General features: G+C 40.2%; 1 protein-coding gene across 6 annotated transcripts in view; it reads right to left on the bottom strand.

The window, feature by feature from the left end:
• Positions 1–3,347: 3,347 nt before the first annotated feature.
• The window catches only part of DENND1B (DENN domain containing 1B), a 248,657-nt gene continuing 225,282 nt past the window's right edge, over positions 3,348–26,722 (bottom strand). For all 6 annotated transcript variants that reach the window (XM_061185274.1, XM_061185276.1, XM_061185278.1 and 3 more), the window contains 3 exons: positions 7,514–7,593; positions 6,336–6,552; positions 3,348–4,457 (listed from right to left, as the gene is read on the bottom strand). In XM_061185274.1, coding sequence (XP_061041257.1) covers positions 3,939–4,457; positions 6,336–6,552; positions 7,514–7,593 — 816 coding nt within the window. In that variant the 3' untranslated portion in view covers positions 3,348–3,938. The remainder of the gene's footprint in view (positions 4,458–6,335; positions 6,553–7,513; positions 7,594–26,722) is intronic.

Raw genomic sequence — 26,722 nt, 5'->3', positions numbered from 1 at the left:
CTTTATCAGCAGTCTACTTCTTCACCTTATTTCAGAAACGACGAAGTCATTAGCATTCCTGGGTCCTGTTTATTAGGACATGAGCACAAACTCCTCCCAACAGCACTGTCACAGACAGTTTTAGTTTAAAAGTGTATGTGTGTGTGTGACGGGAGGCTGTTTCTAGAGAATGCTATCATCAAGGTAAAGACAGTAACATGAGATCCCATCAACATGCATCTGCATGCTCAGTTAATCCTGATTGGAGTGACGTGGCCCTAAGTAGTGCGAAGGGGCATGGTTTCATCAGAGCCTCACTGCCTGGTGATAGGAGAGCAGAGTGGTGACGGACAGTCAGGTAAACAAGAACACTTAGTTTCTAAGAGCCTCTGAATCTGTCCTTTAAAAGTAGGTATCCTAGATAGCAGCATTACTGTACTTCGTATAACAGTAGAGAAAGTTAATCAAATTAGAAATGGTACAATGGTTCTGTACTTAGAGCATGTTTTATATTAAGCAGCTTTAAAAGGCCTTTTTTTTGGTGATAGAATCTTGGCTGAATAACTTCTAAGCAAAATACATTATCGTTATTATTATTAACAGGGATTTACAATTCCTTTTAATTAGTTCCTGCACAGCAGAGACTAGGCCAATTCTTTTATTTCCCTACGTCCACAGTTACTGTACCTTGTGTATGACCAGTACAAACAGCTGATAAATATTTCCTAAATGAGTTTTTAATTTTTAATCAGAAAAGTAATCATGCTATAGTTTGGTGCCTTTCTAAAATATGCTAAAGTAGGTAGCCATCAAAATATGCCACTTAACACAGTCTCACTTAATAAAACAAGAGCTCCTAAATTCACACACGACTCTTCTATCCCCCTGAAATATCATGGATGCAATACCCAAGGGCAAAAGGATAAAAACTAGAGTGGGATTTGGGGAGAATTGTGACTTTGTCTAGAGGTCACATAAAGACTGGGCCTCAGAGCCAAAGGTCTGATTCGTTTCTACAATTCTGTTGTAGAACAGGTGTTGCTCCTTGGGGGTTAAAAAAAAAAAAAAAAAAAAAAGCAAACGGCAGGAGAGTTTACACATATGTGGTTTAGTTATAATAGAAAATATGAAGATAGTAGGAAAAAGAAAATACTTTTATTTCAGAACTCACCTCAATGTCACTTCATTCTCCCTACAGCCACCATAATACTGGGAAGTCTAGTTTCAGAGCAGACGTTGAATACTTAAAATGTTAACGGTTTGAAATATGAATACTTGCTACTAGTCTTTTGGATGTTTTCCAAGAATAACATGCAGGGTTTTTGCTTTTGTTTTTAACATGAAATATAAGAGCTGATTTTGTATGTGAAAATAAGGCACAAATTCAGTTTAAAATGTCTTGACACAAATGTGACTTGTCAGTGGATGAATACCCTCACCACACACAGCGGTGCAGTCAGACATCTGGTGAGGGGACCAAAAGACAGAAGAGAACTCACGTTTCTGAGGCCTGAAACTTATCAAGCAAATGGATTAAAACCCAAATTGTGCCTATGCTACACTCACAATGATCCCATTCTCCAGACAGTGAATTCTGAAGGAAAAATACCTCATTCCAGTATTCACATTAAAGGGCTGCTTTACGTTCTTTTCAAAAATTATGAAGAATATTTGCCAAGCAGATTAACGACCAGAGTGACAGTTTTTCCTTATTTAAAATAGCTCTTCTGATAAATGGACTTTTTTTACATATTTCAATTAAATAAAATGGAATTTTATAATGAGTATATAAAAGCAAAATTTGACAGGAACCTTGAATCTTTTGTGTTTAAAAAAAAAAGATTAAATTTAAAAAAGGATTAAACACCCTTTTCCTTAATACATACAGAGTCCATCCTTATACGCAAAACAAGGTCTGTCTTCCTTCATAAACATGAATGAATAATTGTCCTCCCAAAATATATCCATTGAGATTTTGGAATGTACTTTAGAAGCAAAACTTGGTCATTTTCTTTAAATTATTCAAAGACTGACCTGAATGAATATTTTAAGCAATGTTTTTAACAAACCCCCTTCCAGGATTTTAACTGAAAATTAAATTATGATTTCAGTAAATATTTTAGAGCACAGTCTTGATGAGGGTTCTTGAATGGGTTCTCAAACACCTTTCCTAAAATGATAATGTAAAAAGAAATCATGAGTGGGGATGTATAGAGTGGATATATTGAACATACTAACAACAAATGAACCATAGCATCACTGGGTTTTTTTCCTGATTATTCCTGTCAATCTAGCCAATCTTCAAGCAGTCAATGCACGATTCCTTCTCAGGTGAACTTCAAAGCGTGACAGTGAATTGGAGAGAGAAGAGACGATGTCCCATGTAGAAGAATTCCAAGTAATTTATGTGGATGCCGTGCCCTCATGGAGAGGAAGCACGAGCCCCAAGCCTCAGTGTGGGCTGCACACGGTGACTTCCTCCTGAGGACGGCAGTAGGAGCGGGAGGGGAAGGAGCGGCTTTACAGGGGAGGAACCCCACAAACGCTACCTCAGCCTGGGACCAAGGCCAACATCAACATTCACAAATCATGTGGACGGCACGGACCCTTGATAGCATGTAATGATGAAGACGGGACTTTTCTTCTGTAACCCCCTCCCCAAAACCCACGGTCCCATTACAATCAATCAATCATGAGAAAAACACCAGACAAGTTCCAGCAGAGGAGCATCCTACAGCATATCTATATCTGCCCAGTCCTCTTCACAACTGTCAAGGTCGTCAAAAACCAGGAAAGTCTGAGAGAGGGTCACAGCCAAGAGGAGCCTAAGGAGCTGTGACAGCCAAGTGTGATGTGGTCCCTGGGTGGGATTCTGGGACAGAAGAAGCATGGTAGGGAAAAACTAAGGAAATGTGCATGGAGCATGGTTCATGAATCGTGAAGACGTACCGCACTGACATCATAGGATATTAAAAACAGCGGAAACTGAGTAGGGAGACATGGGGACATTGTACTTTCTCCACACGGTTTCTATAAATTTGAAACTTCCAAAATATAAAGTCAATTATTTTAAGAAGAAGTCCATTTGAGATGATATGAAGCATTCTGGTAGAGAATTATTAGTTAAGGGAAAAACAGATAGGAACACTTTTTTATCAGGACAGTTTATGTTGCATTTGGCTTTCTGGGGGTGACTCCTACTTAGCAAAGTCATACAGAAAGACTGTGAAAAAACTTAAAGTGTCATTTGTAAACAGAAGTCATTAATTTCACATTGTAATTCAGCACTTCATATATTTCACTGAGTGACATGTAAGGTAAATGTGCACCTTTATACTTTTTGGAAAACATGGCTGCAGTGTCCACAAGAGAGCTTTTTAACTTAGAAAAAATGAATTTTGTCCTTGATTCGATGAATAGATAAAGGCATTATTGCTCTGCAGAACACTTACAACTTATCTTTCAAAATTTACCTGTAATTCCATAAATTATGTAAGTATGCTTAATATAGGCTTAAGATTAAGGCAATTAGCTGGTCAACAGTTTCCGGCTAGTTCTGATAGGTTTGGTATCTTGGCCAGTTCATGCTCAACCAGGTCAGTACAGTAGCTACTGGTTATGTGCAAGGGTTAGATGCATACTTAGTTTAAATAAAACATGTGGCGTTAAGCACCAAATACTGGGAAATCATATGTTCAATACATACTTTCAACATACATACAAACTAGTACCTGATTTAAGAGCACAGTAGAAGAATTAGCTTTACATTTAAAAACCAATGGATAAATCTATATACCACGAGACAGACGAGTGGGAGAAATGTCCCAAATGAAAAACAATGTTTAGACGGTAGTAAGAGTTGTCTCTTCTACCAATCCTTGTTTATGATAGGGTACATGGACTCCTAAAATGTTTCCGTAGAAGCTTGAATGCAAGCGACGGACTCTTAATTTGTTGATTTAAGCTTGGTTTCCACTTGCTTTTCCTTCTGAAATGTTTAAGTCTTGTTGGAAGGCAGATGTTATGTGACATAACGATACCACTTCTTGAAGCAGTCCAGAACCTTCTGAAGTCTCTTTGGCTCCTTTCCCTTCTTTCTCCCAAGGAACAAAAGACGGACGGCGCCCAAGGCTGGGTACCGGCGGATCATCTGGAGTCTGGCTTAGTGTTTCTTTCTTCTCTGTCTGGGAGGCTCCGGGCGAAGCCAGCTGCAAACCCAGTCCTGGAGGAGGGGCCGGCGCTGCCAGCTCCGCGGGCCGGCTCGCGGCACCAACGCCGAGGTGTCGCTCACCGTTCTCCTCCTTTAGGATGGACAGAGAGTCCGTCCCAGCGCTGGAGGACACCCGCTTCCTGGGCGAGGGCGGGAGCTGCCTGCCGTGGAGGGCACTGTCGTCCTGCCCCCGGTGCCACTCGGCCTGCTCGCCGGAACCACCGCAAAGCAGGGCCAGGTTGTCCTCGCTGGGCGTGTTGGATTTATTCTGAGAGAAGAAACAGCACATTTAGAAAAAATGGAAGAAAATTATAGCATCACTTCGGCAATACTGTTTTCCATTTTGAAATCAGTATCTTTCAAGGCTGGGAACTCAAAGTCCCTCCCAGAGGAAATGAAGCATCGACAGTTAGCTCTGAACACCTCCCAGGGCGCCCTCAACAGGAATGAAGTGAGATGGATACGGGTGCCCAGGCCCTCACAACTATTGATCACCTATAAAACTCAAACCAGACCATAAGTGTTGGCGAGGGTGTGGAGAAAAAGGAGCCCTCGCACACTGCGGGTGGGAGTGTAAACTGGTGCAGCCACTGTGGAAATCGGTGTGGAGGGTCCTCAAAAAACTAAAACCAGAACTACCATACAATCCAGCAATGTATAATACACCCACTTCCGGGTATGTATCCAAAGAAGATAAAATCAGTATCTTGACAATACAGCTGTACCCACATGTTCATGGCAGCATTATTTACAATAGTGAAGCTATGGAAACAACCTAGATGTCATTGATGGATGAACAGGTAAAGAAAATGTGGTTACGTATACATCATGCAATGTTACTCAGCTTTTAAAAACGAGGAAATCTTGCCATTTGTGACAACATGGATGAACTTGGAGGGCATTATGCTAAGTGAAATAAGCCAGACAGAGAAACACAAATACTGCATGATGTCACTTATATGTGGAACCTAAAATAGTCAAACTCAGATGTCGAGAGTAGAATGGGGGTCACCAGAAGGGGATGGAGGGTGGGGAAATGGGGAGACGCTGGAGGGGCAGGTTTCAGTCGTGCAGGTGGGAAAAGTGCTGGGACCTAATGTACAGCACGGTGACCATAGTTCTTTGCTAAGAAGGTAGATCTCAAGTGCTCTCACTGCAAAGAAAAGGAAAGAAAAGGTAACTGAGATAAGGGATATGTTAATTAGCTCGACTGTGGTCAGCATTTCAAAACATCAAGTTGTACACCTGTATACAACTTTTGTCATTATACTACAAAACTGAAAAATAAAAAGGATTTGCAAAACAATCCTTCGAAATAACACAAAAAACAAGCAGACGACAAACTATATTATATAATCAGTGCCAAGTTCTGGAATTTATTACCATCAGAACAGAGTGGAAATTACTTATACTTCTCTCTCTTGTGTTCTTAAAGCAGCCAGTTCAATCTGTTTAAAGTATTATTTCTAGAGCAATACAATGAAACATTACTTGAATTAATACATTTATTAAAATTTTTTTGAACATCCAGAAAATACAGAAAAAAAGTGGGAACATTTCACATTTAAAAGTTCCCCAGAAAAGACAACTATAAAATTAGGTTGTAGGAAAATACCACTGCTTGACAAAATAATTTCAATTAATGACAATAACCACCAGAATTGCATAAATAAAAGGGAAAATGCTGGAATTTTGTTACTAGAAATAATTCTTAATGATTAACTGTTAACAGTTATTTCTGGAATTTTTTTTTAAATTAATTTATTTATTTTTGGCTGTGTTGGGTCTTCGTTTCTGTGCGAGGGCTTTCTCCGGTTGCGGCAAGCGGGGGCCACTCTTCACTGCGGTGCGCGGGCCTCTCACCATCACGGCCTCTCTTGTTGCGGAGCACAGGCTCCAGAAGCGCAGGCTCAGCAATTGTGGCTCACGGGCCCAGTTGCTCCACGGCATGTGGGATCTTCCCAGACCAGGGCTCGAACCCGTGTCCCCCGCATTGGCAGGCAGATTCTCAACCACTGTGCCACCAGGGAAGCCCATTTTTGGAGTTTTGACACTTATCTGAGGTCAAACGCTCCTACCAACTAAGGTGATGACGACAGCCATCATAGTGAGTGCAAGAATTTTATCAGTTGGAAAATCGACTCACCGTGGGCTTGTAATCAATGTCGTCCATCGACCTAAAGAAGTCCAGGCTCCTGGCCGCCGCCAGCTTCCCCTGGTCCGTGCTGTGCGTGCTCAGCGTGTCCAGGATCTCGCCCAGCAAGTCCATCTCACCCGAGGAAGGGGCCTTTGCTCTGGTTTCAAGAGAGTCGTCACTTTCGTAGAAATAAGCAGACACTTCTTCTCCGTCTTCAGAGGACAACCTGAAGAAAAAGAAAACACGTGCTGGTGATTACGTGACCACGAATGCCACATACAAGCAACCTCTCACCAATGACCGTCAACTAAGGCAGGAGTTTTAAAACCAATGTAACATTTCTGTAGAACAGCGAAGTGGATAATTGGTTCATGGCCAAATTCTTTATAGTGATGTACACAACGATTCAGGTACTGGAAATCTTGAGTACGTGCACTGAGAGCAAACAAACGTTTACGGTTCCTTATCAATCTGGAAGCACAAGCGGGGCTTTTCACAGTCTAATTCTGGGGAATTTGGGACATTAGCCTTAGAAATATCAGATTCCCAGAATACCTGGGAAGTTGGCTATACTCCAAGTTCACTTTCAGTATTTTTATATGGTTTTCCTTTTGTTTATTCACTTGTTTTATTTAAACAAAGATATACTTAATGCAGAAAAAAGAATGTGGATTCTGTCATCCCAAAATATCTTAAAATTGTTTTAAAAGTTCAACATATACTATTATTATTTCCCTTATTTTATGTTAAAATTAATTTTTAACATTTTGCGTTAAATTCTCCTCTTCTGATACCACCATGGAGTTAGGTCCCGCCCCTCGCCTATCTGGTTTGTTTCGATTGACTACTTTCACTGTTCCTGATATTTACCTGGCCCTCTTCAGGAGGAGGGTAGGAGTCTAACTTAGTGAGTGGGCTTCTGTTTCCCCTTTAACACTATCCCAGGTATCGCTGCAGACATTACTGCTGCCCAAGAACAAGTTATTTCAGGTCTATCTTGCTTTCCCATCTCAAGATTCATCCCCCGTGAGACTCCAATTAGCGCTGGTTCCTCCTGCTGAAGAATATACCGCAAGGGAGTAAAACCTGATCTCTGGGAGTGCACGTTCTCTGAAATCGCTCTTGTAACCTAAAGCTTCTGCCGCTGAGCCACATCGCGTAACAGCACAAGAGACCCCGCGACTTACTTGCTGGCTCTTTCTGCGTCCTCGTCATCGTCAGCGCACAGAGCACCATCCAGGCTCTGAAGAGGCCTTCTTAGGCGTGGCTACAGAGAGAGATCGACACACTGGCATTAAGTCGTTAAAGTATGTCTCTTCCATAAATTTTAACCGACAATTTGACCTGACAAGGAATACTTTTTAAAGAAATATGCATTCAGGGTTTTGGAATACTAGCCAGTAACTTGACTAGCTGGGCAGGAAGAAGGGGAGGATATCAGACAACATTTATCTCAACGCTTACATCTCAAACCAGTCAACAAAAAACAAATCAGTGGGCTGAGTACGTAAACACTCTGCCCGCTCTCCCAGTCTGTCGGTCCCCGATTTAGGAATCCCTGACTCAATCACTTCACCAAGCACTTAGCCCCCAGTTTCAATAATAATCAATACTTGCAATCTTGTTTCTTTTATCCCTTACCCACACTCTCCCTCACACCAAGTACTTTGAAGCAATGCTTCTCAATCGTTAAAGTGCGTGTACATCTCTTGGAGTTTGGTACAGGTTCTGATTCTAACACCCTCTTAGGTGAGGCTGGCGCTGGGTCTCAAGGTCACAAACCCTAGACAACGCATCATTTCACCTGTAAATACTTCACTATGTAGCTTTAACAGAGAAAGATTTTTTTTAACACAACCAAATATGATCATACATAACAAATTAATAATTATTCTCTAATATCTCATATTCCTTTATTGCCCCCAAAATGTTTTAGTGAGTTTATCTGGACCAGAATCTCAACAGGGTAGCACTGGATTTGGCTGACATGTCCCTCGTCTCAGAGGACGATCCCTTCCACCTTCCCTCCCTCCATGCCATCTGTGTCCTTTAACATGTTATTTTACCCTCGTTTCCTATAAACTGGCAATTACATCTGGAGCTTGGTTAGCTTCAGGTTCTGGGTTTTCTGTTTTTGGCAAGAATTCCCACAGGTGTTGATGTGTGTTTCTCAGTGCATCACATCCGGAGGCACCCAGTGATCAGATGTCTCACTTCGGGTGGTACTAAGACTGATTAATGGCTTCAGGTGTGGTTGGCCAGTGCATCCACTACAAACTTTATCAGCCTTTCACCTGATGGTTTTAGCATCCTATAGTAACCGCTGGCTAAATCCATTATTTCAGTAGGCACTTCAAAATTATGCTTTTCAAAAGCATTTCCTTTATATTTATTTGTTGGCATTTTATAAAGAACTGTCTTATTAACTATTTGGCTATCCTGAAATACAATGTGTACCAGAAAAATAGGGTAATTCCTTCCTTTTATTTAACAATTTTTAGAGTAATGAGCTAATCTAACAGTCTATAAAGGTGAGCCAGGAGGGGTCTTTAAAAATTATCATTTGTATATATTTGATATGCTCACCCCATAACGGTTATTACTCTTCTTGAGGTTCAATCAGTCCCATTTTTGAACTACACTGTGATTATGTGTTTTAAGTAGTTATCTTTTACAGATTTATCTCGAAATATCTGCAGGGTTAAATGATATGCTATTGGGTATTTACTTCAAATTAATCCAGAGGTGGGGAGGGATCATGGGTAGGGCTGGCACAGAAATAAGATTGGCCGTAAGCTGATAATTGTTGAAGATGTATGAAAGGTACCTGGGAATTCATATAAGCGTCTCTTTACTTTTGCATGTTTGAATCATGTTAAGTGTTCATTCCACAAGAAAATAAAAACCTTTTACAGTTTTTGTTATGTGTTCCCAACAAAGTGGACCAAGATGGCAGAGTAGGAAGATCCTGCATTCGCCTCACCCCATGAACAACACGCCTCACCCCATGAACACGCCTCACCCCATGAACACGCCAAAACTACAACTACACAGAGTGATGCATCTGAGGACGACGTGAGGACCAGCAGAGCAGCTCCTCTATGACGAAGGCTATAAAGACAAACACACCAAGACAGGTCAGAGGGACAGAGACCATCGAGTCAGGACCCACACCCTCCACGTGGCGACCTGTAAGCAGGAGGCAATATCACAAATATTAGAGGCCCTCCCTAAGGAGCGAGGGGTCGGGGCCCCATATGGGGGCACCCCAGCCCGGGGGACCTGCACATCTGACTTTGACACCCAGTGTGGCTTACATCTGGGAGAGCCACAGGACTCTGGGAAACCGAGACTCTGCTCTTGAAGGGCTTGTGCACAGACTCGCTAGCTCTGAGTCCTGGTGCAGAGGCAGCGGTTGGAAAAGCACCTGGTCATATGTGAAGGAGAGTCACTGACTAACTTCAGGGCAAGTGCCAAGGGACAGAGATCTGTTAGAACTTTCTTCAGGGACCAAAGTGCTGGTGGACACCATTTTTAAAATTATTCTCTCTCTACCTAGGTGGCCCGGCACTGGCAGCTGCCATTTCTGACATTCTCCATCTGTCTTGTGAGCACCGTAGCCCTGACCCAGCGTTCTCCAGCCCCACCCAACCTGCCCATCCTGGCCACTGCCCCTCCAAAGCGGCTCCTGTCCTGCCACACCTGGCAGGTAGACTCGCCAGGGTCCAGCATCCCTTAAAGAGGCTCCTGCCCTGAGAGGCCAGCCCTATCCACCAGCACACCTGCAACTGAGTGGCTGAGTCCTTCAGCCAGCCACACCAGGGGCCAGGGTGCCTGCAGCAGTTACAACCAGCTGGGCCTGGAACCAACTTGCCCACCAGTGGACCCAGAGCAGTTGTGACTGGGTGGGCGTTCCAGCCAGTGGGCAACCTCGGTGCCACCACAGCAGGAGGACACATATAGCCCACAGAGGGGGACACCCCTGGAGCATCTGACTGACTCTGGTGACCAGGAGGGACTGCTCTTCTGGGGCCCATGGGAAACCTTCTATATAAGCCACTCCTTCAAGATGGAGAGACGTAGCCCATCTACCCAACACACAGAAACTATACAGAGAGTGAGGCAAAGTGAGGAGACAGAGGAATGTGTTCCAAAAGAAAGAATAAGACAGAAACTCAGAAAAAGAACTAAACGAAATGGAAATAAGTAATCTGATAAAGAGTTCAAACTAATGGTCATAAATATGCCCAGTGAACTCATGAGAAAATAAACACAGTGAGAACTTCAATAAAGAATTACAAAATATAAAAAAGAACCAAGCAGAGCTGAATAATACAATAAATGAAATAAAAAATACACTAGATGGAATCAACAGCAGATTACATGAAGCAGAAGAATGGATGGATCAGTGATCTGGAAGATAGGGTAGTGGAAATCACCCAAAAGGAACAGCAAAAAAGAAACATGAATTTTAAAAAAAGATAGTTTAAGGGATCCTAGGGACAAATCAAGCACACTAATATTCACATTATAGGAGTCCCAGAAGGAGAAGAGGCAGAGAAAGGGACAGAAAACTTATTTGAAGAAATAATGGCTGAAAACTTTCCTAACCAGGTGAAGGAAACAGACATCCAAGTCCAGGAAACAGAGTCCCAAACAGGATGAGCCCAAAGAAACCCAAACCAAGACACACTGTAATTAAAATGATAAAAGTTAAAGAGAGAATCTTAAAGGCAGCAAGAGAGGAAAAAAACTAGTTACACAGAAAGAAATCTCCATAAGACTATAAGCTGATTTCACAGCAGAAAATTTACAGGCCAGAAGGAACTGGTATGATATATTCAAAGTGCTGATAGAAAAAAAAAACAAAAAACAAAAAAACCCTTAAAAACCAAGAATACTCTACCTGGTAAGGTTATCATTCATAATTAAAGTAGCAATAAAGTTTCCCAGACTAACAGAAGCTAAAGAAACTCATCACCAGTAAACTAACTATACAAAAAATGTTAAAGGGACTTCTTTAGGCAGAAAAGGCCAAAACTAGAAATAAGGAAATATATGAAAAAAATCTCATAAACATATAGTAAACATAGTGAGTGTATCAACCACTTACAAAGCAAGTATGAAGGTTAAAAGACAAAAGTAGTAAAATCAACTGTTGTAACTATAATAAGTAGTTAAGACATATACAAAATAAAAAGATGTAAAATGCGATGTCAAAAAGGTGTGTTGGGAGATAAAAATACAGTGTTTTAAGAATGTTTGGACTTAAGTAACCATCAACTTAAAACAGACTGCTATATATGTACGTTGTTGTACATGAACTTCATGGTAACCACAAACCAAAAACCTATAATAGATATATAAAAATAAAAGAGAAAAAGACCCAAAATTAACACAAAAGAAAATCATCAAACCACAGAGAAGAGACTAAGAAAAAGAAAAGAACAGAGAAGGACTACAAAACAAACCACAAAACAGTTAACAAAATGGCAATAAGTAATACCTATTAATAATCACTTAAAATGTAAAGGCCTAAATGTTCCAATCAAAAGACACAGAGTGGCTGAACTAATGAAAAAGCAAGGCCCATCTATATGCAGCGTACAAGAGATTCACTCAAATATGAAAACACACACAGACTAAAAGTGAAGGACTGGAAAAAGATATTCCATGCAAGTGGAAACAAAAGAAATCTGGGGTAACAACACTCATATCAGACAAAATAGACTCAAAACAAAGACTGTAACAAAAGAGCACACATTACATAATGATAAAGGAGTCAATCCAAGGAGATAATATAACATTTGTAAATATTTGTGCACCCAGGCTCCCTGAATTCAGACTGTACTACAAAGCTACAGTAATCAAAACAGTATAGTAGCTGCCTACAAGAGACCCACTTCAGACCTAGGGACACATACAGACTGAAAGTGAGGGGATGGAAAAAGATATTCCATGCAAATGGAAATCAAAAGAAAGCTGGAGTAGCAATTCTCATATCACAAAAAACAGACTTTAAAACAAAGACTATTACAAGAGACAAAGAAGGACAATACATAATGATCAAGGGATCAATCCAAGAAGAAGATATAACAATTGTAAATATTTATGCACCCAACATAGGAGCACCTCAATACATAAGGCAAATACTAACAGCCATAAAAGGGGAAATCGACAGTAACACAATCATAGTAGGGGACTTTAACTCCCCACTTGCACCAATGGACAGATCATCCAAAATGAAAATAAATAAGGAAACACAAGCTTTAACTGATACATTAAACAAGATGGACTTAATTGATATTTATAGGATATTCCATCCAAAAACAACAGAATACACATTCTTCTCAAGTGTTCATGGAACATTCTCCAGGATAGATCATATCTTGGGTCACAAATCAAGCCTTGGTAAATTTAAGAAAATTGAAATCGTATCAAGTATCTTTCCCAACCACAATGCTATGAGACTAGATAGCAATTACAGGAAAAAAATCTGTAAAAAGTACAAACACATGGAGGCTAAACAAACAATACACTACTTAATAACCAAGAGATCACTGAAGAAATCAAAGAGGAAATCAAAAAATACCTAGAAAAAGTGACAATGAAAACACAACGACCCAAAACCTATGGGATGCAGCAAAAGCAGTTCTAAGAGGGAAGTTTACAGCAATACAATCCTACCTTAAGAAACAAGAAACGTCTCAAATAAACAACCTAACCTTACACCTAAAGCAATTAGAGAAAGAAGAACAAAAAATCCCCAAAGTTAGCAGAAGGAAAGAAATCATAAATATCAGATCAGAAATAAATGAAAAAGAAATGAAGAAAACAATAGCAAAGATCAATAAAACTGAAACCTGGTTTTTTGAGAAGATGAACAAAATCGATAAACCATCAGCCAGACTCATCAAGAAAAAAAGGGAGAAGACTCAAATCAATAGAATTAGAAATGAAAAAGGAGAAGTAACAACTGACACTGCAGAAATACAAAGGATCATGCGAGATTACTACAAGCAACTATATGCCAATAAAATGGACAACCTGGAAGAAATGGACAAATTCTTAGAAAAGCACAACCTTCCGAGATTGAACCAGGAAGAAATAGAAAATATAAACAGACCAATCACAAGCACTGAAATTGACACTGTGATTAAAAATCTTCCAACAAACAAAAGCCCAGGACCAGATGGCTTCACAGGCGAATTCTATCAAACATTTAGAGAAGAGCTAACACCTATCCTTCTCAAACTCTTCCAAAATATAGCAGAGGGAGGCACACTCCCAAACTCATTCTACAAGGCCACCATCACCCTGATACCAAAACCAGACAAAGATGTCACAAAGAAAGAAAACTACAGGCCAACATCACTGATGAACATAGATGCAAAAATCCTCAACAAAATACTAGCAAACAGAATCCAACAGCACATTAAAAGGATCATACACCATGATCAAGTGGGGTTTATCCCAGGAATGCAAGGATTCTTCAATATATGCAAATCAATCAATTGAGACACCATGTTAACAAACTGAAGAATAAAAACCATATGATCATCTCAATAGATGCAGAAAAGCTTTCGACAAAATTCAACACCCATTTATGTTAAAAACCCTCCAGAAAGTAGGCATAGAGGGAACTTACCTTAACATAGTAAAGGCCATATGTGACAAACCCACAGCCAACACTGTCCTCAATGGTGAAAAACTGAAACCATTTCCACTAAGATCAGGTACAAGACAAGGTTGCCCACTCTCACCACTATTATTCAACATAGTTTTGGAAGTTTTAGCCACAGCAGTCAGAGAAGAAAAAGAAATAAAAGGAATCCAAATCAATGAATTTGGTAAAGTAGCAGGATACAAAACGCACAGAAATCTCTTGCATTCCTATACACTAATGAAAAATCTGAAAGTGAAATTAAGGAAACACTCCCATTTACCACTGCAACAAAAAGAATGAAATACCTAGGAATGAACTTACCTAAGGAGACAAAAGACCTGTATGCAGAAAACTATAAGACACTGATGAAAGAAATTAAAGATGATACAAATAGATGGAGAGATATACCATGTTCTTGGATTGGAAGAATCAACATTGTGAAAATGACTATACTACCCAAAGCAATCTACAGATTCAATGCAATCCCTATCAAACTACCACTGGCATTTTTCACAGAACTAGAACAAAAAATTTCACAATCTGTATGGAAACACAAAAGACCCCGAATAGCCAAAGCAATCTTGAGAAAGAAAAACGGAGCTGGAGGAATCAGGCTCCCTGACTTCAGACTATACTACAAAGCTACTGTAATCTAGACAGTATGGTACTGGCACAAAAACAGAAATATAGCTCAATGGAACAGGATAGAAAGCCCAGAGATAAACCCATGCACATATGGTCACCTTTCTTTGATAAAGGAGGCAAGGATATACAATGGAGAAAAGACAGCCTCTTCAATAAGTGGTGCTGGGAAAACTGGACAGCTACATGTAAAAGAATGAAATTAGAACACTCCCTAACACTGTACACAAAAATAAACTCAAAATGGATTAAAGACCTAAATGTAAGGCCAGACACTATCAAACTCTTAGAGGAAAACATAGGCAGAACACTCTATGACATAAATCACAGCAAGATCCTTTGTGACCCACCTCCTAGAGAAATGGAAATAAAAACAAAAGATAAACAAATGGGACCTAATGAAACTTAAAAGCTTTTGCACAGCAAAGGAAACCATAAACAAGACGAAAAGACAACCCTCAGAATGGGACAAAATATTTGCAAAGGAAGCAACTGACAAAGGATTAATCTCCAAAATATAGAAGCAGCTCATGTGTCTCAATATCAAAAAACCAAACAACCCAATCCAAAAATGGGCAGAAGAACTAAACAGACATTTCTCCAAAGAAGATATACAGATTGCCAACAAACATATGAAAGAATGCTCAACATCATTAATCATTAGAAAAATGCAAATCAAAACTACAATGAGATATCATCTCACACCAGTCAGAATAGCCATCATCAAAAATCTACAAACAATAAATGCTGGAGAGGGTGTGGAGGAAAGGGAACCCTCTTGCACTGTGGGTGGGAATGTAAATTGATACAGCCACTCTGGAGAACAGTATGGAGGTTCCTTAAAAAACTAAAAATAAAACTACCATACAGCCCAGCAATCCCACTACTGGGCATATACCCTGAGAAAACCATAATTCAAAGAGAGTCATGTACCACAATGTTCATTGCAGCTCTATTTACAATAGCCAGGACATGGAAGCAACCTAAGTGTCCATCGACAGATGAATGGATAAAGAAGATGTGGCACATGTATACAATGGAATATTACTCAGCCATAAAAAGAAACGAGTTATTTGTAGTGAGGTGGATGGACCTAGAGTCTGTCATACAGAGTGAAGTAAGTCAGAAAGAGAAAAACAAATACCATATGCTAACACATATATATGGAATCTAAAAAAAAAAAAAAAAAGGCCATGAAGAACCTAGGGGCAGGATGGGAATAAAGATGCAGACCTACTAGAGAATGGACTTAAGGACACGGGGAGGGGGAAGGGTAAGCTGGGACAAAGAGAGAGAGTGGCATGGAATATATACACTACCAAATGTAAAACCGATAGCTAGTGGGAAGCAGCCACATAGCACAGGGAGATCAGCTCAGTGCTTTGTGACCACCTAGAGGGGTGGGATAGGGAGGGGAGGGAGGGAGACGCAAGAGGGAAGAGATATGGGGATATATGTATATGTATAGCTGACTCACTTTGTTATAAAGCAGAAACTAACACACCATTGTAAAGCAATTATACTCCAATAAAGATGTTAAATAAAAAAAAATTATACTTTCAGGCACTAAAATTTGATAAAAATTAAAAAACAAAACAAAACAGTATGGTACTGGCAAAAAAACAGAAATATAGATCAATGGATCAGGATAGGAAGTCCAGAGATAAACCCATGCACTTATGGTCACCTAATCTATGACAAAGGAGGCAAGAATATACAGTGGAGAAAAGACAGCCTCTTCAGTAAGTGATTCTGGGAAAACTGGACAGCTACATGTAAAAAGAATGAAATTAGAACATTCCCTAACACCAAACACAAAAATAAAATCAAAATGGATTAAAGACCTAAATGTAAGGCCAGACACTATAAAACTCTTAGAGGAAAACATAGGAAGAACACTCTGACATAAATCGCAGCAAGATCTTTTTTGATCCACCTCCTAGATTAATGAAAATTAAAACAAAAATAAACAAATGGGACCTAATGAAACTTAAAAGTTTTTACACAGAGAAGGAAACCGTAAACAAAATGAAAAGAGAACCCTCAGAATGGGAGAAAATATTTGCAAACGAAGTGACCGACAAGGGATTAATCTCCAAAATATACAAACAGCTCAGGCAGCTCAATATAAAAAAAAACCCAACCCAATCAAAAAGTGGGTGGAAGATCTAAATAGACATTTCTCCAAAGAAGACATACAGATGGCCAAAAAACACATGAAAAGATGCTCAACATCACATCTCTAATTATTAGAGAAATGCAAATCAAAACTACAATGAGGTATCATCTCACACTGGTCAGAACGGCCATGATCAAAAAATCTACAAACGGTAAATGCTGGAGAGGATATGGAGAAAAGGGATCCCTCTTCCACTGTTGGTGGGAATGTAAATTGGTATAGCCACTATGGAGAACAGTATGGAGGTTCCTTTAAAAGCTAAAAATAGAGCTACCATATGATCCAGCAATCCCATTCCTGGGCATGTATCCGGAGAAAACCATAACTTGAAAAGATACATGCACCCCAATGTTCACTGCAGCACTGTTTACAACAGCCAGGACATGGAAGCAACCTAAATGTCCATCGATAGAGGAATGGCTAAAGATGTGGTACGTATATACAATGGAATATTACTTAGCCATGAAAAAGAACGAAATAATGCCATTTGCAGCAACATGGATGGACCTAGAGATTGTCATACTGAGTGAAGTAAGTCAGACAGAGAAAGACAAATATCATATGATATTGCTTATACGTGGAATCTAAAAATATAGTACAAATGGACTTATTTACAAAACAGAAGCAGAGTCACAGATGTAGAAAACAAACTTATGGTTACCAGTGGGGAAAGAGCGGGGAGGGATAAGCTGGGAGATTGGGACTGACATATACACACTACTATATATAAAATAGATAACTAATAAGGACCTACTGTATAATGCAGGGAACTCGATACTCTGTAATGGCCTATATGGAAAAAGAATCTAAAAAAGAGTGGATATATGTAAATGTATTGTATATGATTCACTTTGCTGTACAGCAGAAACTAACACAACATTGCAAATCAGCTATACTCTAATAAAAATTTTTAAAAAGTAAATAAATAGCATGACAGTAAAAAAAAAAAAAAATGTATGCACCCAATATAGTAGCACCTAAATATATAAAGCAAATATTAACAGGAATAAAGGGAGAAACTGACAGTAATACAATAATAGTAGGAGACTTTAATACCTTACATCAATGGACAGAACATCCAACAGAAAATAAGGAAACAGTTGCCTTAAACAATACATTAGACCAGATGGACACACACACACACACACACACACACACACACACACACACACAGAACATTCCACCCCCAAACAGAGTACACATTCAAGTGCACATGGAACATGGAACATTCTCTGGGATAGATCACATGTTAGGCCATAAAAAAGTCTCAATAAATTTAAAAGGATTGAAATCATATCAAGCATCCTTTCTGAACACAACAGTACAAAACTAGAAATCCATTACAAGAGGAAAACTGGAAGAAACGAAACTCATGAAGACTAAACAACATGCTACTAACCAACCAATGGGTTAATGAAGAAATCAAAGAGAAAATAAAAAACCACCTTGAAATAAATGAAAATGAAAAACATTGTTCCAAAGTTGACAGAAAATCAGTTCTAAGAGGAAAGTTCATAGCCTACCTCAAGAAAAAAACATATAAACAATCTAACTTTACACCTAAAGGAACTAGAAAAAAGAAAAATAAATAAAGCCCAAAGTTAGTAGGAGGAAGAAAATAATAAAGATCAGAGTGGAAATAAATAAAATAGAGACTATAAAAACAACAGAAAAGATCAATGAAACTAAGAGCTGGTTCTTTGAAAAGCTAAACGAAATTGATAAACCTTTAGCCAAACTCATCAAGGAAAAAAGAGAGAGGGCCCAAATCAATAAAATCAGAAATGAAAGAGAAGTTACAACCAATACAAAGAATCCTAAGAGACTACTACTACAACCTCTTATATACCAACAAATTGGACAACCTGGAAGAAATAGATGAATTCCTAGATACACACCATCCTCCAAGACTAAATGGGGAAGAAATAGAAAATCTAAACAGACTAATTACTAGTAATGAAATTCAATCAGTAATAAAAAAACTCCTAACAAACAAAAGTCCAGGATCAGAAGCCTTCACAGGTGAATTCTACCAAACATTTAAAGAAGAGCTAACATCCATCCTTCTCAAACTATTCCAAAAATTTGCAGAGGAGGGAAAGCTTCTAAACTTGTTCCAAAAGGCCAGCATTACCCTGATAACAAAACCAGACAAAGATACTACAAAAAACGAAAATTACAGGCTAATATTCCCGATGAACATAGATGCAAAAATCCTCAACAAAATACTAGCAAACCAAATCCAACAACACATTAAAAGGATCATACACCATGATCAAGTGGGATTTCTTCTAGGGATGCAAGGGTGATTCAATATCCACAAATTAATCAATGTGCTAGTGAGTGACAGAAAGGAAAGAATGAGTAGAGAAATATGTTCTTGTAACCCCCGCTGGGAATGTGCAGTAAGTTTCTCCATAATTTTGGTAATCAGCAATGTATTGGGACTTATAACTGTAATACCACTTTACAACTATAAGTTTAAGGTGTGTGAGTTAACTAGAAATTTGGGAAATAGCCTAAAAACACAACTACCACTTACAATGTTATTTCTGTGGGAAAAATATATTTTACCCACTCACTCCAGAACTCACAAAATATAATGCAGTCCTCTGATTCTCAAGACAAGTCATTATTATTACACTGACCTCTGTGTATGCTTACCATTATGCCAGCTATGGGTCTTGAATTTAATTTTTTTTATTAAAAAAAATACAAATCAAAACAAAAACCAAATGAACAAAAGCTATGAGGGAGCTGGGACTTTATGCTGCTATTTAACAAATCATCATTGACTATTTAAGAACTAATACAAGAAGGTAAGAAACACATAACTTAATATTTATGTTTACAGCATACTTTGCAAAGCACTCTCACATACACACTGGGCTAGGTTCTGGGAATACAGAGTTGAGTTAGGTTGAGTCTCTGCCTTTAAGCAGCTCAGAGTCTAAATAACCCCACAATACATCTGGAGGAACACCAGGGAGGCCCCATAATTGCTCAAGGTCACACCCCTTATCAAGAATAAGAACCAGAAAGTGGGACCTGACCTGTTGCCAGCCCCTTGTTGATTTTCTTCCACAAGTTAGTTTCATATTCTACAATCTGCCTGCATATACCATAGATTCTCAATTATTTTTTTATTAACTATATCTTTTTTTTTAATGAAGCTCCTGCTTTTCCACAGTCTAAGTCATTTAAGTCATAAGAGCTTCACAAGTACTTCTGTATTTAGTTTTACATTTTCTATCTAGGCCAGGCTTCTATCAATTTCTATATACATAGGGGTGTAAAAGTGTAACTTATGGTGAGTTTTCACAACAGAATGAGAATTAGAATCAGAAGTAAAACTGATTAATGTTTTGCTTTCTACGGGCGTTACGCTTTGGCTAACTGAAATAAGCTTCTAATGAACAGTTATCGAATATGTATATGCAGTCATTCAATTCATTAGGACCTGCAATCTCCATATACAGTACGAAGTAACAATGTCCAAACACACGGTGAATGTGTCAACTGCTTGATGACCTCATACTACATAATTGTTAAGGTCACAAAAAAGAAAAAAGGAGAAAAATAATTACAATTTGATCAGCATTCAAGATGGAGGGAAATGGCAGCATCTTTAACAAATCATCCCAGCTCCTGAGCTCACATGAACCCAGATTAACTCTGCGTCACTGTTTCTGGTAGGTTTGGACGCAGGCACAGTGCTTTCAGAGGAAATAAAGAATTGTTTCCACTATACCCAGAACACACGACACAGGCAAAAAGGCCTGGTCATAATTTTATGAACAGAAGTCTTTTATGGGTAACTGGCAGCTAGTAAGCTTAGAGTGCAAAAAGTATACTGTGTACTCTTCAGGGTGTGTGATACACAGCCAATACTAGGGCATCTTTCTCTGGATTCATAAATCACAGATATATCATTACTGAAAACCTGCACACTAAACTACACAGAAACTAAACTACGACTAACAGAAAAGTAATCCCAACACAATGAAAATTAAAAATATATACATTTTAATACAACTGACTATAGCTTTTGAAAAGCTGTGCATATCATTATTTTTCTAACTATAACATTAGATAGTTAATAGTTGCAGTTGCCAGTGAAATGGACTTTGTATACTGTATGTTTTCAGAGAAAAATACTATTCTCTTTCAGATATGGATAGAAATCTCACAGTAACAGGTGTACAGTGGGAAAGTTCCCAAGGGCCAATGAACATGTTCATCATAAATTATTACCTAGAACCCCCTGAAATAAGTGCCAAGACAGTCATAATATGGCTTATATTTGGGAACAGGAGCTTTCTTTAAAAAAAAAAAGTGATTATGAAATAGAGAGCTATAAGCAGTCAACATGGAGAAAAAAGTGAGAAAAAGAAAAATTAAGTTGATTTACATTTTTAAAAGACCCTATAAATAGTTTTCAAAGTTGCACTAAATGACACGACATGGTTCTTGCCCCTGGAAAACCAGCCAGTGTCACAGGTAAGCCTCCCATCGCCTGTGCATCTGCCGTGTGCAGTTATGGAAGCTTCTCTCTTTTCTGTGTTTTGAAACGTGCATAGCTTTTTCCATGAATTTTTCTGAAAAGGGGGAAAAGACTCTTTCCTTTTCTTCTTGATCAGGGTACAAACAATGGCCAGGTTTCTTTAATTTACTGACACAAGAAAGAAGACTGTAATCCTGTTTTTGGTGCCTCTAATCTTTAGGGAGCGTTAATAGCCTGTGATGACATTTTCTGGGCGTCCACAAAGTTAGCAATTGCTCCCTGGTTCACTCTGCTCTGACCCACAAGGCATCACCAGGGCCCCTTTCAGCGCCTGATACCTGCCCTGAGTTGTTCCACCACAGGACCTTTGCACAGGTCGACCCCCTGCCTTGCAGGCTCTCCTCTTACACTGATCCCCTCCTCCCGGCCCCACTGTCTCTGCCACTACGCGTCTGTACTCACTGGAAAATCTGTAACTGCCCACCCGCATCTGAGGCTGTTTCGTCCCACCTTGTAGAAAAGCTACAGTTGCTAAGCTGCTGACAGAGACATCTTTTTAAAGGCAAATACAACAATGCTCTGCTCCTCTTTCCATAACGCCTTCAGTGGCTCCCCACTGTTTGTTTTGGGGATAAATCTCCGACTCCTCACTTTTGCCCAGACTCTGCCGCAGGGGTGTTTGCTCCAGCTCTACCAGCTGTCTTCCCTCCCGTGCGTGCAGTTCCAGCAGAACCTCCCCCACCTGGCCTTTTCCCATCTTTCTCTAGTTGTCCTTCATGCTTTGCTCTCCCCTCCCGCCTTGCAGGATACACTTCCTCACTCATCCGTCAGTTTGCTGCTGCCTCGTGCATCCCTAGAGCACCTGGACGCACACCTGCCGGGGGGGCCTGTCCCGCTGCACCACGTCCTGGTTAGAGACCCTCCTCCCTGCTCCACAGCCGGTTCCGAGGGCAGGCGCCTTGCTCCCTTCTCTCTCGTACCCTCAGAACCACGCAGCGTGTGGTACGTATTAGTGTCAGGAAAACTGCAAAAGACTTTGAAAGGAGCCAAAGATGACGGCGTGTCCTGTCAGCGGAATCTGCATGATGTTCAGGAGACTTTGTGGGGTTACCTGATTCTACAGGGCTCTCCATCTTTCATTGTCTTTATCGACCTGCCCAGGATACAACTGGACAAACTGTGCAACCAAGGCCTTACCTGGAGCCACTGCTGTGGACCAAAGGTTGTAGATTTATGGAGCCGAAGCCTACAGAGCCCTCCCAGGAGACCCGCGAGGTACCCACCTGACAGGGTCCAGCCTCAAAGGTGCCTTTCCCAGCAGGCCGGGAGCCTGAGCAAATCCAGAGAACCTCAAGAGGGATTCACCCCAATTTGTAGCTATATCAGGTAAAACATATTTTTACCTGCTAGAAAGCTTTCTTGGGCTTAGTTTCCTAGCCTTCAGATAGCAAATAACAGAGACTTTTATCAGCCCAATCGGATTTCTTACGAAAACTTCCAGAAAGAAGTAAATTCTGTGGCCATAGCTGGCCTATACTGCATGGCTCTAGATTCAAAGCTGTGATGTAAATAATCAGGTCAAACCTGATGAGAACAGCCTTCTTTTTTGATCAAGAATAATCTTTGAGATCATGAGGATCACAGGTGGAGAGAATGTCAGGAAAACTGTAAAAGATATTGAAATGGGTCCAAAATTAACGGTGTCCTCTCAGAGGAATGTTAGGTACTGCCTAGCTTCCTGGGGCAGACTGGGGGATTGTCCAACGCCCTGGAGGTCTGCACGGTTCACAGGCACTACTAACAACCCTGCAGAGACCAAAGGTACCTTGGGGAGGACTGACGGCAATGGAAATGTTTCCTGTCCCCAGAGATGCAGCAAATTTTGCCCAGTGGAGCCGCAGGTATACAGTGCAGACAATGATGGTTTTAGTACCTGTTAGCATGTACACTTCAGTATTCTTGACTGTCTAGGTGTCTGTTCTTTGAAGCATCCTTTGTATCCATTTTTTCTTTACATCTTACTGGCTTTCTCATTAGCTAATGAACCAAATAAAATGAGGGCGTTATAAATCTACCCTTTAATAAAAAATTCTTCTTTAAAGCAGGCGGTTAATGTTTCGTGAATAAATGAATACCTCCATACATGGTAGTAGTTTCTGTTGTGCACTTCAACGAATTTTAAAACTGATAAGAAAATACATAACGCAAAGAAGACGGTACTGCGCTAACTGGCCGACATGGGCATTTTCAGCGCCCGCGAGGCACAGAGGAGTGTTATGCTCATTCATTCAGTAAAGATTACAGAAATGTCTGCATGTACCAGGTAGTGGGCTACATGCTAGTATGAGTATGACCGACAACAGGGCTCCTTGCCCTCATGGAGACTGTGGTCTAGTAAATGAAACATGAATTAAGTTGAATAATATAAGCATCCAATTACGACAGCAGGAACTTGTACTAAACTATGACTGCCACGAGGAATCTGCCCTCGTCAGGGAGGTCAAGGGAAGGCTTCCCCTGAGAGATGTTTGACTTCAGCTCTGAAGGGTCAGCAGGAATTAAGTAGATGATGAGAAGAGGAACTAAAACGTGCAAAGGTCCCGTGGTGGGACGACCAGGGCAAACACAATGGAATCAAAGCCGCCTACGGTGCCCCGTGGGTCAGAGCCTGGGTCCCGTGCACAGGGTTATTGAAGGGCCCACTGGTCTTGCAGTTGCCTGGCTGACCACTAGATGGCAGGTGTATACTAAGAAGGCACAAGGCTGGATGCAGGTAAGTTTACAGCAGGTCACAGAAACTGGGGGAGAGCAGAGGTATAGCAGGAAAGAGTGGGCGGGCAGAAGGTGGTAGGCGGGATGGAGACGGGGACAGACCCAACTTGCAGGCCCCGATGGTGGAGGGTAACAGGAAGTCATTCATTGCTTTTTCCCTTCAACAAATATTTGAGGACCTCCTGAAAGCTTCTCTGTACTCCTTGAAGGTAAGTAGCAGCCACACCTCATTTTAAAAAAAAAATTCTTAGCATCTCTTTGCACCACAAACATCCGTTAAGCACCTACTACACGTGAGCTACTGTCTTCCATGCTGTGAGGCACACAAAATAAAAGAAAAAGATGTTCCTGCCTCTCAAGATTTTCAAAAAAGGGTGAAAATGCCAAATACTGAATATAATAAAGCAGTTACAAACACAATTCTTCCTATGGATATAACTGCACTCAGCTTTTTGATCACATATGACAACTTACGTAAATGACCATTAATACTGATCATGATTTATGTCAAATTGCAACATTCCTAATAAGTAGGTTCCATCAGCAGGCTAACAATACTAACAACATAGAAGTGTAACTACATCCTTTAAATACTGGTAAACTCTGGGATCAATAAGGAGGTCTGGAAGTTTCTGCACTGTACAGACCTAGTGCAGCTGGAACTCTAGCCATGGTCAGGCACTATTGACCCCGGAGGCTGTGCAAACTAGCAAATAACTACTGGCATTTGCAACTCTCTTGGGAGCCAGTACTACACTAAAAGGGTAGATTTTTTGGATGCAAGAAGACATCATAAGGAAACAAAACAAGCAGAGTTTTACATCCCTCTGACGCAAAGAATTAAAAATAAAGATGGGGAACTGGACGTCGCACGTCTTCAGTTGGACTCTCACTAGCTTCTAAACACATAATTGTGCAATAAAAATGTTCTCACATGGACATATAAAATATAAAGCAAAAAATTAATATACTATCAATATTTTGGAAGTAATAAGCACTTGTATAGCAAGGGATGCTTACTAAGAATGTGAAAAATACTAAACTAATGCAAAAAAGCTATCAGTGTGGAATGAAATTTATTAGAGAAGATATTGTATTAGAGAAGCGAGACACTGAGTGAAGCAAAGAGAACGGACTGGTAAAGACCAGAAGGAAGAGAGGACCCACGAGGAGCGTGACACAGGCAGGGGGTCCAGGTCACAATACCATCAAACCCTATGTCTAATGAGGCAGCAAGAAATGAGTCTGGTTTAGCTACAACAAGCAAGATAAGTGCTTCCTTTCTTTTCACTACAATGGTTTCCCCGAAGCATATCAGAAGGTAGAATGGAGAGGATCTTCCCCGGATGCACAAGGAGCCTGTTATCCTGCAGTTACCATTTTTGTCACTAGATGGCAGACAAATCTCACATGAGGGCAAAATCCTGGGTAAGGTGAAATTCATAGTTGGGGTTAAGGGGCCAGGGAAAGATAAGGGATACAGGCAGATGAATGGGAAAATACAAGTTTTTAGACTTCATAAAACTGAGATGCTTGTAATATATGAATGTTTTGAAAGGAGGTACTCTCTGTGCTACTGTCCCCATTTCAGAGTTGAAGTGACTGAGGTCCAGAGCGTTACCTGGCTTTTCCAAAGTCTACAACAACCCCCTGGGCCTATGCACTTTGCAGCCTAAGGCAAAAAATATCTGCGTGAAATAATATGGGAATAAATTATCAAGAAAGCTACTATACAGAATTATAATGCCAATACCTTAAAAATACATGGCAGTCTGCAACTTGAAAAGAGGTTTAAAAACATGTGTGTTATCATTTTTATAGGCGGTAACTGAAGCACAAAGTGCCTTACCCGTGACTTACTTGCTTCAGTGTATTAGGTGTTTTATAGATCATACTTCAAATATCTACTTTACCACACACTTTGGTGAGCATTTTCCCTGTTTTACATATTAGGGAACCAAAAGCTTAATGAAGTAAAGTATCCTGGGCAAGATTAGACAGTTAGTGACAGAGCCAAGACTGCAACCCAGGTGTTCTGGCTTGCTGAACAGAACTCTCTTCATTACAATTACACTAGATAAGTCAGTCCTCAGAGACTCAGAAGAATAAATGTCTGAGAATTAACCCAAGAAAGACCTTCTTAAAAATGGCAAGTCTTAACCTCATTTTTAAAACAGGTGGTAGTTACAGAATGATCAAGAGTACTACTGTCTGCGTAGGTGAAGAGACAAGAGATTAAGACCCTCTTCCAAAGATATTTCTGTCAGAGCAAGAAAGTTAAACTGGAAGGATTAACAAGATACGTGTTTGGTGAAGTCTGATGAATTCAGGTTATGAAGGGCTTCTATTACCAGGCCAAGGAAATAAGCTTGAATAGAAGCGTCAGAATTCCGTTTCTGAGCAGGTGAGTGTCACGTGAGACTAGTCCCGGCGGGAAGATTCTGAAGTGTCCAGACACACCCGTGACCACTCAACCAGCCTCCCCTCCTACAGCCACGGCGCCTTCTCTGCCAGCTTTAGCCACTTCACTCTCCATCACTCGGCTGTCACCTGATACGCACTCTCTTATGAAAGCAGTGTTCTGTGAGTACATTCCTGTCTTACCAAGTCCTCGAGGCCAAGAATCATATCTT

Source organism: Eubalaena glacialis, chromosome 3, assembly GCF_028564815.1.
Source record: "Eubalaena glacialis isolate mEubGla1 chromosome 3, mEubGla1.1.hap2.+ XY, whole genome shotgun sequence".
Lineage (NCBI taxonomy): Eukaryota > Metazoa > Chordata > Mammalia > Artiodactyla > Balaenidae > Eubalaena > Eubalaena glacialis.
Note: the sequence above shows the minus strand (reverse complement) of the source record. Positions and strands in the feature narration are given on the sequence as shown.